This window comes from Caenorhabditis remanei, chromosome IV (assembly GCF_010183535.1).
Source record: "Caenorhabditis remanei strain PX506 chromosome IV, whole genome shotgun sequence".
In the NCBI taxonomy this organism is placed as follows: Eukaryota; Metazoa; Nematoda; class Chromadorea; order Rhabditida; family Rhabditidae; genus Caenorhabditis; species Caenorhabditis remanei.
The window spans coordinates 18,793,293-18,811,774 of record NC_071331.1 but is presented as its reverse complement, the minus strand read 5'-3'; the positions used below and the strand labels follow the sequence as shown (position 1 = coordinate 18,811,774).

General features: G+C 37.8%; 3 protein-coding genes across 3 annotated transcripts; 2 read left to right on the top strand and 1 right to left on the bottom strand.

Annotated features, from left to right (window-relative positions):
- Nucleotides 1–833: 833 nt before the first annotated feature.
- On the top strand, nt 834–1,774 carry GCK72_015175 (uncharacterized protein; the record flags this gene model as incomplete). The annotated part of the gene is made up of 3 exons (XM_003097358.2): nt 834–969; nt 1,262–1,427; nt 1,471–1,774. The coding sequence occupies 3 exons, from the start codon at nt 834–836 to the stop codon at nt 1,772–1,774; spliced, it is 606 nt and encodes a 201-aa protein (XP_003097406.2).
- Nucleotides 1,775–2,019: 245 nt separating this feature from the next.
- GCK72_015174 (uncharacterized protein) lies at nt 2,020–9,202 on the bottom strand (the record flags this gene model as incomplete). Its single annotated transcript, XM_053730677.1, has 15 exons — nt 2,020–2,168; nt 2,215–2,305; nt 2,658–3,080; nt 4,096–4,209; nt 4,259–4,314; nt 4,380–4,474; nt 4,672–4,772; nt 4,839–4,961; nt 5,200–5,388; nt 5,871–6,261; nt 7,370–7,532; nt 7,654–7,870; nt 8,179–8,496; nt 8,964–9,059; nt 9,131–9,202. 15 exons carry the CDS (start codon nt 9,200–9,202, stop codon nt 2,020–2,022), a joined length of 2,598 nt encoding a protein of 865 aa, XP_053585449.1.
- A 956-nt stretch (nt 9,203–10,158) lies between these two features.
- GCK72_015173 (uncharacterized protein) lies at nt 10,159–15,460 on the top strand (the record flags this gene model as incomplete). The annotated part of the gene is made up of 10 exons (XM_053730676.1): nt 10,159–10,398; nt 10,507–10,854; nt 10,912–11,214; nt 11,702–11,797; nt 11,927–12,145; nt 12,375–12,557; nt 13,755–13,857; nt 13,903–14,026; nt 14,073–14,235; nt 14,963–15,460. 10 exons carry the CDS (start codon nt 10,159–10,161, stop codon nt 15,458–15,460), a joined length of 2,277 nt encoding a protein of 758 aa, XP_053585448.1.
- Between the last annotated feature and the right edge of the window lie 3,022 nt (nt 15,461–18,482).

Below are 18,482 nucleotides of genomic sequence, written 5' to 3'. Positions count from 1 at the left end.
ACCGATAATCATTTAAAAATTGTGAGTAAAATGTTCAAACTTAGCATATCATTTTCTTAATAGTTCACTTTTTTCTAGGACCCCTCCCTGGCTTACTGTAGCTCATAGAAACTCAGTCATGCTCAGTTTAGTACAGTAGTCCAGGGAAGACCTGTATCAAAAAACAACCAATTACAAAATTGAAGTACAATGATAGATATGTTCATACACATAGTTTCAAGACTCTTGCTCAATTTCTGAGCCTGTACCATTCCTTCAAACTTTTATTTCCGTATTCCTATGGATACCTCGCCAGTGTCTTCTCGCTCAGACAATTGCACGATTCACAAATTATATTTTAAATGTTTAAGGTGCTAGTCCACCTTGTTTTCTAATATTCCTTCGTCTTTTCGAATAAAACATTTATACTTTGATGAAATTATAGATGGAAGTATGACCTCCAACGAATCTACGGCAAATATCTTGTTTCTTTCTGAAAATTTGGGAAAATGTCTGTGAGAAGCTATTGAAAATGTCTTTCTTCAACCAGTTTTCAACTTTTTCTAGTCCATAAACTTTTGAAAGATTGTCAAACACGGCTCAGAAAACTCTTATTCATTTTACAGTATAGTTGCGGCGAGAGAGTGTGCGCAGGCGAGAGAGGGAAAAGAAATACACGATTTTTCTGATTTTTTTTGCGATTTCTCGCATTTTTCTTATTTCTTCGCCATTTTTTTCTCATTTTGACTTTTTCGCTGTGCTCTCAATTGAAAATTCCCAGTTTTGAAGCCTCGAAATTTCGCAGAATACATTGAATTTGATTGAATTTTAATTTTTCCAGCTAAACCACCAATATGAATTTCGCCACAGCTGCAGCTAAAGAAATCGGGACAGCGATTCTACAAGCGGATGTCGAGATGAAGAAAAGGATAAAGAAAATGATGAAACAGAGAACGTTGGAGGATGTTGCAGTGTTGCACACTGTGCTGGGTACGTCTGCAGTTTTCAGAGGATTGTAAAAGTTTGGACAACTTTCTGAAACTGAAAAATTCTAGAGCAAGAAGTGTGTCTACCACAATTGTGATTGAACAAAATATGTGAAAAATCAATTTTCGAAATAAAAATCCGTATTTGGCGTGTCTTCCGGTGAACAACTACTAGTAAATGCAGTTTTCGGTGAATTGCCTGTAAATTTATCGATAAATTTACCGAACGCTTCCGAATACCTCACACTGCTCCAAACCAAAACACCAAATCATTTATTAAATAAATATTTCTTCAGAACGTGTGTCCGAGTCCTCCAACCAACAACTCAAGATAGATTTCGAGAAGCACCGTATCCCAGAACGTCTCAAGAAAGTTGCCTCATTGGTGACGAATACTCACTATCACTCTTTTGCTGGAACACAGGGAGATGACAAGGAATTCACTCTCTTCACGTGTTTAAGGTATTCGAGAATTCAAGTAACCCACTTATACATTTTTATTTAGAAACGAAGATTACTGGATCGAGAAACAACGACTTGCATGTGCTGGAGGAGCAGTTGAAGGGATTATATATTTTTTTGGCTCTACACTTCCCACGCTTTGGTCCCACGCTCCCGGTACAACTTGTTCAACGGTGGCAATGCCAATGCCAATGGTACCGCCTGATATCCCCGTTCGCATGGGATTCCTAATTGCCGATATGCAGAAACATTTGGGAGAGACTGAAGAGGATTTGAAATTTGTGGTGGACGAGATTGAGAGTATCATCGATCAGTCGAAATTGCTGATGTTGGCTAATATTGTTTGAAATAATCATATTTTCACTGTTTTTCTGAAACAAGAATATTTCGATTTCGCTGTTTCCCGTTTTGTTTCTCCCTTCTTTTCTTAGTTTTTTTTTCATTCACCAGCACAAAAATAGTTAAAAATTGAATAAGTTAAAAAATAATAATTAAAATAAACATTTTTCAGTGAAAAGGGAAACGAATCGAATTCATCGGGAAGAGGTGGGATTGTTAAGTAGAATTAAGTGAATACCTAAAACCAGAAAAATTAAATAACTTTTAATCGATCCTCCAGTTTCTGTGTCAATTGTTTTAATTTGAATCGTTGAGACTCTCGAACGGCATATTTGATGAGTTTTGAACACGTTTCGTTGGTTATTCCAGTGACAAGTGTCATTATCTCTTCGTATGCGCGGTCTGGAAGTTTTTAAAAATTATTTAGAAATATCAAGATGAAACTCACGATTCGCTGGTTTTCTGACAATTGATCCAATTCTGATTTTTCGAGTGATGATTTCCTGATCGGATATTATCTCAGCTGGCGGTGCGGGCGGCTGCAAAATAAGAAGTTTATTCGGAGTTTTAGCACGACACACGTTTTACAATCGCGCTCTACCGAAACCAAAGAAAATTACGTGTGAAATTGAGATACTCAGAGAAAAAGAGACATTTTCCAAGGGGAGTTCGGTGGAGCGCAGTTGTAAGAACTGTTCCGAGCAAATATTAGCTCAGCACAGTTCTTACAACTGTGCTCCACCGAAATGCCCTTAAAAAATGTCTCTTCTTCTCTGCGTTTCTCAATTTTGCACACAATTTTGTTCGTTTTCGGCAGAGCGCGATTGTAAAAGGCGTAGCGTGCTAATAAAACTTCCTTTAAAAAATGCAGTTTATTTTTCAAAACCAAACCTCCAAAATCTCCAATCTCTTCGGCACTTTCTGTTCCACTTTCTCCCCAGATTCCTCTCGTTTTCTCTTGTTCATCATCTCCGTCACCTCATCCAAATTCTTCTGTAATTGCTCATCTGAATCCATTTCTTGTAACTGTAAATCCTCGAATTCATTGACTGGAGTACTGCCTCCACTCGTTCCAGGTGTCATTTCTCTTGATCCGGGTAAATCGTCGATGGAATCTCGCCTATCAAATTCAGATGAAGCAACAGATGATCCACGCATTGATCGACGTGTTCGGTAGATATCGAATGCATCAATTCCCAGTGGTCCTCGTCGTCTCTTTGGAGGTCCTCCGCCGACGGATTGACGTATTTCTCCGTATCGTTTTCCTCCTTGTCCTTGTGGAGAATTTCCTTCGACCACAGCACTGTCCATTACCTCAAACAGTGGGAACGGATTAGAACGGGCTGCTATTTTGCATACTTGTCAAATCACGGGCCGGCCCGCGGGCCGGGCCGGGCCGGGCTCGCTGAAAATTTCAGGGCCCGCATCAAAAAATTATTTTTGAAAAATAGAATTGAAAGTCTTGGAAATTAAATTTTTTCTTCGGTTTATACTAAATCGAGGTCGGGGGATTCGATAAGACTACTTTCAGAAGCCTCCAGCAAGTTCTTGATCTGATTCTGATCATCGGCTGATTTTTTTTTCAATATTTTGACGGGCCGGGCCGGAAGATTTTTTTAGCGGGCCCGGCCCGGCCCGTGACAAGTATACTATTTTGAGTGTGAAAAACGAACGGGACAGAACGGAAATCGGAAATTTCCGACTTTTTTGGAACTTTTTTCAATCAGAAAATTTCCGATTTTTCTTTTCAGAACTTCTAAATTTCGAAAATTTTAAATATTTACGTGATGATTGCTTCAAAACCAACATGAACGGTGCCAAAACGTCACATCTGTGTCAAGTCAAAATTTACAGAATTTTTTGTTTTTATTCCATATTTCCGAAAAAAAAATTCGGAAATTTTTAGTTCCGCACATCCCTGGTTTCGATAATCAGAACACATAATTCATTAATTTACATTTGTTATCCTTCTCCAAAACATCAGCCAATTTTCGGAAGTATTTTGAAAGGCTCCGGGACATTTCGCCACTAGACGTTTCGCCACCGGACATTTCGCCACTAGACATTTCGCCACCAGACATTTCGCCACCAGACGTTTCGCCACCAAAAAATGGAGAATTTCCAAAGCTTTATAGGGAAAAAAACATACCACTAGTACGCTTTGATTAGGCTAATTAAAGTGATCTGCTTTTTTCCCTATAAAGCTTCGGGAATACTCCATTTTTTGGTGGCGAAACGTCTGGTGGCGAAATGTCCGGTGGCGAAACGTCTAGTGGCGAAATGTCCCGGAGCCTTTTGAAAACTAATTATATAATTTTCCTCTAATTACCTCATCAATTCCAGCACCCATTCCTTTCAGTTTATACGGATTTCCAAATGCATGCGTCCGATCTCTTTCCTCGTCAATTTTTCGCATCGGTGGCCCGTAGAATTGTTGGCGGGCCTGGAATAAGTCATTTTCAGTAGAAAAGATTGATGAAAAATGAACGAACCGCTTGATATGCTTCATATTCTCCCATTGTTTTCTGTGGCATGTTGTGGAGTTCTTCTGAAATCAAAAGAGTTGGAATTACAAGAAACTAAGTAGGGAAACTTCGGTGAAATTGGACTAACCTAGCGTATTGAATCTCGGTTTGACACCAAGTTTCGCCATATCCAGAAGTGTTGTCTTATGGGGATTGAACAGCATCTCAACGTTCGCTTCGATTCTGAAAACACAATAAATTGGAATTGATTTTTTTTATTAGCACGGCACGCGTCTTACAACCGCGCTCTACCGCACCCAAAGAAAATTGAGTGCAAAAAATGAGAGACTCAGAGAAAAGTAGGCATTTTTCAAGAGCATTTCGGTGGAGCGCAGTTGTAAGAACTGTGTCGAGCGAATAATTATAGCATTCAAACATACTTATTCAGTTTGCTAACTAGATCTTCAATAGTTGATGAATACGGATTACGGTATGAAGTGTCTCCGTGAGCTTCAGAAATGAGAGGAGGGTAGAGAGGAATCTGAAAGTTTAAACATATGTATGTCTGTGTGTCTGTACTTCCAGATGTCCATAAAAAGGCACAAACCTGAAAATCTCCCGAGTAAATGGGCGTCGGTTCGACACCATCCAAGTTTTCATCCTCGATATTATCATCTTCAGTTCCCAATCCGATGATCGACGTGCGAGATGTGATTCGTTCGATTCGGATCTAAAAATGGAAGGATAGTAGAGAATTTTAGATGTCTAGCGGTATTTGCTTACGAAATGGAACTCTTTTGCATTGGAGCGCGTTTGCTTTTATGATTTATGAAAGATAAATCCTTCCTTCGGGTAAAAATTGGAAAAAAGAGGGAAAAATTCAATACTGAATAAAATCAAACGCGCTCCAATGCACAAGAGTTCAGTTCTAAAAGCAAGTACCACCAGATGTCTACCGTATTCCTTACCGATGGATTCGTCAATCTGGGCGCTCTTGATTCATTCAATTTCGTCGCAATTCCCACTTGATCAAATTCTTCTTTCGCTTTCACTTTGAGACGATTCAGATGTGAGAGAAGGGCGCCCGCGTAGATGTTACTCATCGAACTGTTGTACTCAACTTTCACTCGGATTTTGTCAAGACAGATTCGCATTTGCTGGAAAAAGACAAAATAGACATCTGGGCACAGAGAAAATCAGACAGAAAGAAATTTTCATTCTTGCAACACGGGCCGGCGCGTAACTCGCTTAAAACTCAATCTTATGAGCTGAAAAATATACGAAAATGTAGATCTCGACGAGTTCTATATCCGTGACCTACCACGGGCCGAATGGCAATTTCTTGATGTCCCGCGGGAAGGGGTGGAATGGTTATTTGGTCATTTTAGCGTTTTTGGCACCTTTTACCTGCCCGCGACATGTAAACGAATAGCTATCCGGACCGTACTTGGTCACTAGTATAGAACTCGTCGAGATCTACATTTTGGTATATTTTTCAGATCACAGTATTGAGTTTGGAGCGAGTTACGCGCCGGACCGTTCCGGTTAGGAAGTATGGAAATTCGTATTGTTCGTACTGTTGGGCAGACAAACGCAAAAGTCTATCTTTAAAAAAAAAAGGTTTTTTCTCGAAACTCACCGTAAAATAGTAATAAGGAACAGTCTGAAAATAGGAGTCAAGTCTCTGTCTCCAAACTTGTGATGTCGTCAGAATGGGATCTTTGATTACTTCTTCAATTAGTGGATAGAACAATGGAAAGTTGAATGGAAGTAATATAAGAGTGATTCCAGTTCCCATTGTATTCATACGAAGACATCCGAATGGAGCAGTCGGACCGTTCGATGAACCCTCTATATATGTCCAAACAGTCATATCCTTTCGTCCTTGTAATATTTCCATAATGATATCAGAGACACCACTTGGCTCTAATTCCAGTTTATCCACTGGAATTTCTGTTCGTATTGTCAATGGAAGAGCCATTGGAGCACATAGAATGACGGGATGAGCGGTACGTTGGGGGAGTTGGTCCCTGGAAAGAAATATATACATTTCATAGGTTTTTGATCAAATTTCAGACATTTTTGCATGACGTGCTCATCGGGGTTGGAAAATTCCGGGCTCGGCAGGCTCCAAGATCGAAACTTGAATTTTTTTGAAAAGATTTCATTAAAAATGCGCGATTTTCGTGAAATGTTTTCAAAAGTTGAAATTTTGGATCAAAAACTGATGAAAAATCGGATTAATTTTTTCGATCAAAAATGAAATTTTAGCTGAAAATAATAGACGTTTTCCATATTAAAAAGGCTCACCAGAGTCCAAAATTAATTCTTGAAGCTTGAAATTCTAATTTTGCATTGGAAAGTTGGATATTCGTCGAAAACCCCAATTTTCAACATGTTGAAAACAAAAAACTGGGCTTTCGACTGTTTTTTTTCCGATTTCTGTCTGTTTGTGTGTCTGCTTATTGAGTAATCCGGATGTCCACATGTGTGTCGGTAGTCTGTCTACATACTTGCAACGGGCCGGGCCGGGCCGATTTGAGAATTTTCACCGGCCCGGCCCGGGTCACAGTACAAAAATTTGAAAATTTGAATTTTTTTGAAAATTTTTTGATTTTTTCGCAAAAAAGTCGAATTTTCGACTATGTTTTTACATATCGATAAAACTCGAGTGTACATAGGATTTTTGACTATTTTTGATGAAAATTTCAAAAAATTTCGAAAAATTTTGTGAAAAAATTGTGCTCATTTTTTGACTCCGGGCCGACCGGGCCGGGCCGGGCCGGGCCGATATTTTGCAAGTCTGTCTGTCTAGATGTCCGGATGTCCAAAAGCTTCAAAAAATTGTGAAAAATTCGAATTTTTAGGCAAAATCTGTTGTAATCCCGTTTTTGTCTGTTTTGGAGGAATTTTTTTTTCAAATTTCAGTAAGTTCGCCGGAGGCGTGGCGCTGAAAAATGCAGTCAATCTTGCGAAAATTATACTAAACTATCACGAAGATAGTATGAAAAAACGAGTAAATTGAGAACTTTTTCAAAGTGAAAAATTGAAAACAAAAAAAAGAAGTTCTTTTCAAAAATCCGGGTCATTTCCAATCCTCTTTCATTGCTTTTTCCACCAGCTCAACAATAAACTCACATAGCTCTCATTGGAAAATACGATTCGGGAATTGGCCAATGACACGAAACAGGTCTTCCTTGTGGATTCAGTCGAGAGATCAAATTGGTCACCGGCTTCTTATCGATCACTTTCTTGAATTTCGCTTTTATCCGAGCGATTTCGTCCGGTGAAACGTTTCCAGCTGTAAAGTCTTCGAGGGGCGGTATTGGGTTTGATTGAATTGAGAGGAAATTGAAATAAAATAAAGTTTTTGTGGTGAAAATAACGAATTTCCTATTCGGAAATCCCCAATAAAAACGTACGTATCGCCGGTAAACAATCAAATCGAACGCCAACTTTATGTTGACTCGCCATTGCTAGAATATAATCAATTGAGATTTGAATTTGTCGCGTTGAGATGATCGAGAAACTCCGCCCACTTGTGCGGGAGCACAACTTTTCGATAACTGGGAGATCAATGTCGATGGTGGTCAATTGGGATTGAGTGGGTCGGTAGGGAGTGGATGGAATACGGAATACCTGAAAATTGGGGGAAAAATGTTGTTTCAGAAAATCTGCTCATTTTCAGATTTGTCTGTTTTTTTAAAGTTTTTCAACAGATTCAAAAGTACGTGTTTTTACAGTTTCAGATGCCTGCATGTCTGGTTTCGAGGATGTTTGTCTACTGCGCTCCACCGAAATGCCGTTGAAAAATGTCTCTTTTTCTCTGAGTCTCTCACTTTCGCACAAAATTTTCTTTGATTTCAGTAGAGCGCGGTTGTAAGAAGCGTGCCGTTCTAATAACTTTTTATTGCGTTTTCCCTCCTTCTTCCTCATTAAAAACTCACCACTGTATACAACTTCTGATCCCACCGGAACGCCTCTTTTGTCATTTCACTTCCCAAGAACGGCGGATCAAAAAATAATCGAAAATCAATAGGAATTCCACTGATTCCACTTCCATCAGTTAATAAAATCATGACAACTTGTTCAGTATTCTGAATTGCCCGTCCCGTTCCGACTCCATCGATTCCAGTTTGTGCTCTATTCACGTGTAATACACGGAATGCGTCGAGAATTGTGTGGTGTAATTGGGCACTTCCATACGGTAAAGTCAGCTTTTTCAGTTCGTCGACAACGATTCCACCCAGTTTTTCAGAGACAACCTAAAAAAATTAAGGATTTGAGGGGTTTGAAGAGGCGAAAATGAAACATTTGATTTGTTTTTCAGAGAAATAGTGAGCTTTTCGTTATTAAAATAAGCCCGCGAACACTTGTCCAATGTGTTCAATCGACTATTAGCACGGCACGCTTTTTACAACCGCATTCTACCGACACCGAAGAAAATTGCATGCGAATATGAGAGACGCAGAGGAAAAGAGACATTTTTCGAGGGTATTTCGGTGGAGCGCAGTTGTAGGAACTGTGCCGTGCTAGAATACCGGTATTGAACGTGTCACTTTCTATGAAATATTGTCAAAAAACAATGAACATGTTCTTCGACCATCGAACGCATTTTATTACTTTTCCTTCTCCGTTCTTGCTTTCGGCGCCCATTCAAGTTTAAATATCACATTTTTCGATAGAAATAATAATAATTTTGGGGTTTGGAGCTTTTCAAGTAAATAATGACCTTGACATTTTCTGGATATCTTGTTTGAGTTGTCATTAAGAAATATCTGTCATTCTCCCTTCCAATCGCAATTCGACTATCATGTCGTGTTCGGACCTGAAAAAATTAGAGATTTGAAGGAAACTGACACTGAATAGAGACGGAGAAACAATGTTCTCCTCGCAAACCTTGATAAAAGTTTCAATATAATTCTTTGCGAGATCAAAAAATGAGAATTGCGGATGTGATCGAGTGGACATGGACCCGCTGGTGTCCAGAATGAAGAAAAAACACGGCATTTTAGAATTTACTGGCCATCCGGTGGTTTTTTGCCTGCAATCCGTGTTTTATGAAATGTGTGGATTACGGTGAAAACCAGGTTTAAGCTGGAAAATTGCTGTTTCAGAAGGGTTTTCCTGTTGGATATTATTGTAAAAATCGTATTTCGAATGCTTTATTGGAGCCGAAACACTCTGTGTGTTTGTTGAAGCATGCTAAATTTTGTTCTAATCAAGTAATTAACGTTGTTTGACTAATTTAGATGAGATTTTCCGCGATCCTTCGATCGTTGACTTCGAAAACCAGCTTCTCAACTTTTTCCAACTCCATTTTCAGCAATTTTCCAGCTTGAACCATTGTTTTCACACGCTTTATCGTCAACATTCCCATACGAAAATTCATCAATTTCCTGCTCGTCATTTAAAACGCATTGTCCGCAATGCGTGGTGTTTGCGTATTCTGCATTTAATTTGACGACAGTCAAGCTGTTTGCTATTTTTTAATCAAAAAGCTTGAATTTAGGACCAAAAAGCAGCCTGAAAAATTTTTTTGACATTGAAAATAATGAAAAACACAACAATTTACCTTATATAGCTACTTTCAGATAAATGCCGCGGCGGAAACGATGATAATAACGCCATACCTGAACCCCAGACTCACCCGGCCGTTAAAATGGCTTGCAGCTATTCTTCTAGTTTACTTCCTGTATTTTTCTACATTTCCATTATCACAAAAGCCTTCAAAACCAAGAAAACCCGCGAAACAAGTCAAAAACTATACCTGTCCCTTTGAAAACCCAGAAAATCCGAGTTTTGCCGACTACTTCTCAAAAAACCCGCCGAAATCGCTAGAATTTCATAAGAACAATGGGACCGATCAGAAGATTCTCGTTATTCTAGATTCAATGTTTTCAAGACACGGAAAAGCGATAATTCAGATGCTAAACTCTCAAAAATTCGCATTTAAAGCGGAAGCAGTGTCGAAGAATCTTCCAGTACTAACAACATCAAGAAAAGGAAGATACTCATTGATTATAATTGAGAATTACTATAAATATCTGAATATGGCACGATGGAATCGGCAATTATTGGATAAATATTGTAAAGAGTATCGAGTTCCAATGTTTTCATTCATTGCAAGCAAACCGAATGATCAATTAAAAAGAATCAAGATTAAGGTAAGATTTATGCATTTTTGAGACAAAGAATTTCAAGAAAACCAGTTTAATTCGTGATTTTCTTTGGATTTTTGAGCAAGAATCATTCAAAAACATATTTTTTTCCAGGGAAGCTCGCTCTGGATGTGGCAAAATCAACGAATCCAACGTCTCACTGTTTCTCCATCCCCAATTCACAAAATATCAAAAATCGGATCATTTCGAAATTTATCCTCAGAAGAATCTGATTGGATTCTATTTGAAACATCTGAAAATTTCGATTCAATTCTCACTGGGACAGTAAAAAGTGGATATGAGAGAGCAGTTGTTGTGAGAGATTTAGGGAGAGAAGACGGTGTGGAACGAGTGATTTTTGGAAGAAATTTGACAGATTTTCAAGTGAAAATGACGTTTTTGGATGCACTTTGGTGGGCAATGGGTACGGAGAAGACATTCGGATTGGAGAGATTTGTGCAGGTAGAAAAGATAATTAATGCAATTAATTAAAATCTAAATAATTAAAAAGATTTTCAGATTGATATTGATGATATATTCGTAGGTGCAGCCGGCACTCGAATCGTGGAAGAAGACGTCAATCGATTAATTTCAAGTCAATCTCATTTCCAAAAATCCGTTGAAAATTTCAAATTTCTTTTGGGTTTTTCTGGAAGTTATTTCCGAAATGGAGACGATTTAGAGGACAGAGGAGACGAGTTTCTTGTGGAGAATTCGGAGAAATTCGTGTGGTTTCCTCATATGTGGAGACATAATCATGCACATGAACATAATTTCACTTATTTGGAGGCTATTATGATTCAGAATAAGATTTTTGCGCAGGTTGGTTGAAATTGTAGAAAAAATTGATTGAAAATTCGTAAAAATTAGATTTGAAAGGGTATCAAACGCGTTTTTGCAAACGATTGGCTTAAAAACCCCTTCAATTGTTTGAAAGTTGTTTGAAACATTGATTATTCTATACTTGGAAATTTTCAGCCCTGCTGAAAAGGCGCCAATTTTTAAACCAAATTTGTTGAATTTTAAAGAATTTTAACATTAAAAACATCCAATTTTGTGATGCATAACTAGCTTTTGGTTGAATTCTGAAGTGTAGTCAAAAATCGACGTTTTCGGAAAAAAAATTTAAAAATGTTCAAATTTTATTCGCTCGACACAGTTCTTACAACTGCGCTCCACCGATATGCGATTGAAAAATGTTTATTTTTCTCTTAGTCTCTCAATTTCCCACACTATTTTCTTCGATTGAGCGCGGTTGTAAGACGCGTATCGTGCTAATAGTTCGATGTATGGATTATTCTATTTCCAGAACATGCACCTCCCAGTCGACTATCCATATGCAATTGCTCCACAACATGACGGTGTCTTCCCAGTACACGAACAGATGTTCGAGGCATGGAAGAAGGTAAGAAATACTTGTTTTCCTAAAAAATTTTTAGATGATAGCGGATAGTTGTTATCTTCGTATCCTAATTATTATTAGAGTTTTGATAAAGAAATTCATTATTTTCTTAGATACATTTTGATGTTTCAGGTCTGGAATGTTTCCGTCACCGCCACCGAAGAGTATCCTCACTTCAAACCATCAACCGGACGAAAGGGATTCATTCATTCAGGAATTCATGTGTTGCCACGTCAAACATGTGGATTATACACTCATACACAGTTATTCGATGAATATCCTGATGGTTTTGATAAGATTATTCATTCGATTCAAGGAGGAGACCTCTTTTTCACTATTCTGTTGAATCCGGTTGGTTTTTTATTTATCAAAGTAAATATTGGCTCGGCATAGTTCTTAAAAATGTGCTCCACCGAAATGCTTACGAAAAATTTCACTTTTTTTCTGAGTCTCTCAATTTCGTTCACAATTTTGTTTGGTTTTGGTAGAGCGCGTTTGTAAGAACCGTGCTGTGCTAATATAAGTCTGCTTTTCCAGATGTCCATCCATTCCTCCATCCCAATCTCATTTTAATTTTCAGATCTCAATATTCATGACCCACCAACAGAACTATTCGCATGATCGTCTCGCTTTGTACACTTTCGAAAATTTGTTCCGTTTTCTCAAATGTTGGACAAATATTCAATTGAAATGGCAGAGTCCGATAGAGTCGGCGAATTTGTACTTTCAGAAATTTCCAGAAGAGAGAATTCCGTTGTGGACGGTAAGTGGAAGACAGGGATGTGCGGAAAGAAAAATTTCGGAAATCGGAAATTTTCCGATTTTTTTCCTTTCCGGAAATTCCGGAAATTTCGGAAACTCGGTTTTTCAAACATTTCATAGTCAAAATCCAATAAATATGCAGTAAAAATTGAACATTTTGTTAATTTTGACACAGTTGTGACGTTTTGACACCGTTTACGTTGGTTTTGCAGCATTTCTTGATTCCGCACAAATTTCGTTTTTTTTAATCATCTTCACAGTCTCCCAGACTCCGAGAAAGAACTGCAAGGAAATTTTTGATCTACCCTCATGAAACGAAAAATTTGAGAAATTAGCAGGTCTAGAACATTATTTCTATAATTTTTAGCGTGAAGCTCAAGGTCAGAAGTAAGAAATTTTCAGTTTTAGAATTATTCTGAGAGCATTATCCACTGATTCAATCCAAAAAATCCTGGTTTTATATATTTTTTCAGGTCGAAATGGCAATTTTTCATTTTGATTTCAGAAAAATCTACGGGATTTGTTCAGTTCTCAACATTATCCAACGAATGATATCTCAAAACGTGCTCCAGAGATTTTTACACATTTCTGTAGGACGGTTTTTTAATTTGTTCATTAGTTTTCGAGAAAATAACAAAAAATTGAAAAAAATACAGAATTTGATCGATTTCTCGAAAACTAATGAGCAAATTGAAAAACCGTCCTACAGAAATGTGAACAACTCCCCGGAGCACGTTTTGAGCTATCATTCGTTGGATAATGTAGAGAAATGAACAAATCCCGTAGATTTTTCCGAAATCAATATGAAAAATTGCCTTTTCGGCCTATAATAATATATAGAATCAGGATTTTTTGGATTGAATGGGTTGATAATGCTCTCAGAATAATTCTAAAACTTGAATTTATCATTCCTGACTTGGAGCTTTATTCTAAAAATCAAAAAATAAATTTGTAGACCTGCTTCTAGACGTTCTCATAATTTTCGTTTCATGAGGGTAGATCAAAAATTTCCTTGCAGTTCGTTTTCGGAGGCTGGGAGACTGTGATCTTGAAAATATATGAAATTTCGAAAAAATTTATCGAAAATCAAGAATTTCCGAAAGTTCCGAAAAAAGTCGGAAATTTCCGATTTCCGTTCCGCACATCCCTGGTGGAAGTGGAAAAGACCCGTGGCGAGAGCAACAACAATTTTTTTCAGAATCCTTGCACAGATCCACGTCATCAAGCAATTCTCCCACCATCCATCAATTGCACACTGAAGAAATTACCGGATTTATTGATTCTTGGACCACAAAAGACTGGTAAATATCTGTCTATCCGGATGTCCACAAAACTTCTTGTTTCAGGATCCACAGCTCTCGGCAGTTTCCTCTCCCTCCATCCTGATGTCTCCCAGAATTCACCAGTTCCTGGAAGTTTCGAAGAAGTTCAGTTCTTTGGTGGAAAAAATTATTTGAAAGGAGTCGAATGGTATAGGGAGACATCTGGACAAACACACTCACAGACAGATTTTCAGGTACATGTCAAACTTTCCGAATGAATCTACAGTAATCTACGAGAAAAGTGCCACGTACTTTGACAATCCGTCGGCTCCGAAACAGGCGGCCTCGTTGATTCCACATGCAAAACTTGTCGTGATTCTGCAGAATCCCGCGCAAAGAGCGTATTCGTGGTTTCAGGTGAGCAAGTTGTGAAGAAAACTGTAAAAGAGTGAAAATTGAGAATGCATTGAGCTCAAAGAAGTTAGAAACATGTGTTTTGTTTCTCGTTGTTTTTCATAACAATTAAAAAAAAAGTCAAAAACTGTGAAAATCAGTGTCGTAATTGAAAAAACTCTGCGTCTCTCGCCGATACTCTCGTTTGCGGTGGGGCGTAGTTGTAAGAAGGATGGTATATCAATAAAAAATTTTAACTCTTTTTTTGCAAAATAGTAGAATTTTTGACTATGTTTTAAATATCGATAAAAAATCAAGCGTACGAAAGATATTTGGCTATTTATGATAACGATTTCGAAAAAAATTGTGCACATTTTTTGAATCCAGGCCGAGATTTTGTTTGTCTGAAAAAATGGGTTGCTCAATTTCTCAAAAAAAGTGATCACTGATTTATCTCATTAAAGGTATAACAGACACACAGGCAGACACAAAGTGCAATTATCCCGGAGATCATTTTCGAATTAAACATTTTTTGAATTAACCGGAAAATAGTGGAAATGGGAAAAATCCCAGAAGCACGGCACGCTTCTTACAACCGTGCTCTACCGAAACCAAAGAGATTTGTGTGCGAAATCGAGAGACTCAGAGAAAAATAAACATTTTTCAAGGGCATTTCGGTAGAGCGAAGTTGTAAGAACTGTGCCGCTAATACACACACACAAAAAAATCTTTTAATTTTCAATTTTTCCAGCACCTGCTTGCCCACAAAGATCCGATAGCCACATCATTCGGATCACTTGAATCAATACTTCTGAATACAACGTCTTCTCCTGAATCATTGAAAATCCGACAGAGATGTATTTCTGGTGGAAGATATGTTCATCATTTGGATAAATGGTTGGAACATTTCTCACTTCAACAAATTCTATTCATTGATTCTGATGAGCTGAAGGAACAACCGGTTAAGGTCTTGGCAACACTCACGAAATGGCTGGATTTGCCAGATTATCCATACGAATCGCACATTCGATTCAGTAAATCAAAAGGATATTTCTGTCGTTTTATAGATGAGAAAACGAAATGTCTCGGTGAAAGTAAAGGACGGAAATACCCGGAAATGGATGAGGAATTACGAATGAAACTAGATAAAATCTTCTCATTGGATAACTCTTCTCTCTACAAATTCCTGAAAAAGAATCGATTGAGAATACCGAAATGGTTGGAGGATGTGGTTAGGGTTAGAGCGTGATGGCTTCTTTATAATTAGTTTTTGATCTACTTCATGTATTTATCTATTGCTCATTATGCCTACAACGATCTCTCTAATGTACTTTACGGGTTGCTTACTGTAATTTGTGTGCTATTTTGAATAACTTTTCTGTGAAAAAATGAATCTTTGTGCTTTTCGATTTCGATGCTTTCGATTTCAACAGTATCTCATGGAAATCGTTGTTTCAAATCAAAATATAACTTTTCAGAAAAGTTTAGCAAATTCATATTAGAACGGTACGCTTCTTACTCCCGCGCTCTACCGAAACCGAAGAAAATTGTGGACGAAGTTGAGAGGGCATTTCGGTGGAGCGCAGCTCGGGACAGTTCTTACAACTGCGCTCCACCGAAATGCCTTTGAGAAATGTTTCTTTTCTGAGTCTCTCAATTTCGCATACAACTTTCTTCGATTTCGGTAGAGCGCGGTTGTAAGAAGTGGTCCGTGCTAATAAGCTTTAAAATTATCTACTGTTTCTGGTGAACTTCATGAGCAGTTCCGATTTTTGTCCCTAGTTGGAATAAGCATATTTTTTATCAATTATGTACAAAGAAGGTTCCGGATCTCATCAATTTAGTGAACTCATCGAAAACCTATTCAATAACTCTTGAAACAGAAAGCAAACGGAACCAAAATGACGGTTTCCAAGGAGATTCCGCTCGCTGAAACTCGCTGAAACTCAAACTTCTGAACTAACAAATCAAAAGATTACTGTTTCAGAGTTGATATGTACTTTTTTGGGGAAATTTCACTAAACTTGATTGAATTATAGAATTCCCAATCAACTTTCTTTCTAGATTCTTACAGCGCCAGACCCATATTCTCTCCCCATCTGCAATTTCAGAGCAAAAATACAGTTTAAAATCCAAAACTAGTTTATTAAAAGACCAAGTAGTTAAATATAGATCAGGTAAGTATCCATATCCTCTGTTGGAATCGACTTTTGGGCAATTTGAGTAGATTTTAATGAATTATTGTAAATGGGATATACTGAAAATAAAATCGAATGTTTGGAGACCTCTCGATTCGACTTCAACTCACTCATTAATTCCAACATTGAAAAGTGATTGAATTTTTGTATTTTCCTTCCTCGTCGATTTCTTGTTTAATTAAGTTGTAACATAGATAGAATTTCACATTGTCCTGAAAAATGAAAGATGAGCGGAACGATTGGAAACAACTCACCTCGTCTTCATACAATCACATCCGGGATCCATAGGCAGTGGATAGGAGAGGAGAGAGGAGTGTTGAGGTGGGAGGGGAAATCGAGAACTGAATTTATCCACTGATCTTTTGATCAGATAGGGAGAGGAGGGACAAAAAAACTGGGGAATGGGAATATGGGGGGTCACAGGGAAAAATAGATTTTTGAATTATTGCTCTCCTCGAAAAAGATAAAATCCACATAGCCTTCTTTTCAAGCGTGTATCTCTCGAACCACAGAAGCTATCAAAAAGTTGTCAACTAGCAAAATGATCAGCTTGAAATTTTAAACATTTTACTAGTTGACCACTTTTTGATAGCACCAAACCCGGAGGAGATACGGGCGATGGAAGTTTGACGAGAGACACAGAGAAACGAGAGCGCTCTGGCTGTCTGCGTCTCTCCTCACCTTTGAGCGCCCGTATCTCTTCCGGGTTTGGTGCTATCAAGAAGTTATCAACTGACCAAATACTCAGCTTGAAATTCTACAAATTTCATTAGTTGATCATTTTTTGAAATCTCTTCTGGTTTCAGTGATAAATGGTCTGAAAGTAAACAGATGCACCAGGAGAACCTAGACAGCTAGACGCTATCGTTTCTCTGCGTCTCTCTCAATAGCACGCGTCTTACAACCGCACTCTACCGAAATCAAGGAAAATTGTGTGCGACATTGAGAGACGCAGAGAAAAAGAGACATTTTTCAAGAGCATTTCGGTGGAGCGCAGTTGTAAGAACTGTACCGAGCTAATCGAATTCCCAAAAAACAATAACAAAGACAACACATGTAGATCAAAATTATAAAGATTTATTCAGTAGTCATATCGAGCTAATAATCTTTACTTCGATTCCATTTTGTGCAAATTGTCATTGATTTGAATGCATTCTGATTAGATATGCTGAAAAAATAGAAGTTGGAAGTGCGCTCTATTGATAATAACTTACTTTTTCAATAATGGAAAACAGGAAGAAATGGATCATCCTCTACTGCATTACGTGTTATTGAAATCCACTATTGGAGGAGGTGCAGAAGAGAAGGGAGAAGAATCGAGAACTGAAGTGGTTGTTTGATTTATCGATTGATTAGGGAAGGGGTACGTGGAAGAAATGGAAAAAGGAAGTATGGACGGTCACGGGGAATTTCAAAGTTTGCTTTTGAGTTTTCAGAAGATTTGGAGTCACGGAGAAGGGGAAAACAACATGAAACACACTGAACAGCTATGCACTTCAAAAGAGATATCAAACTTTACTGTTTCACAACTGAATGAAAAACTTTGAATGACAAATTTTTTTTCATTCAAAGTTTTCTGTTTCACACAATTCAGAAGAATGAAACAAATAATTTCAATTCGTTTTATCTCACTCTAGGTTTTCTCATCATAAGCGGTAGCATAATCCTTCCACAATTCTTCTGCATATTTCTATGAAATCCGATGGTTCAACCGACTTTAAATGTGATTAGTATATTTCCAGATCGTAACGGTAGAGGACACAGAACTCGGTTAATTTGTGTGCAGTTTTTCTCAAACTTGGCAAAATTATAGATTTATTTATGCTCTTTAAGATGCACCAAACAGATATTTGATACTCGACCTACCGACCAAGTTACAGCCTTTTGTCGGTCAATTAGACCACATTTTGATTATGTAAATGGAACTGCTGAATTTGTGAAATGGGCATATTGAATCATTACTTTATTAAAGGGGGACTGCGGTATTCCAAAAATCTCGATTTTTGGAATACCGCAGCCCCCCCCCTTTAAAATCACTATTATCAGAGAATCAATGAAATTATTAACGGCAAG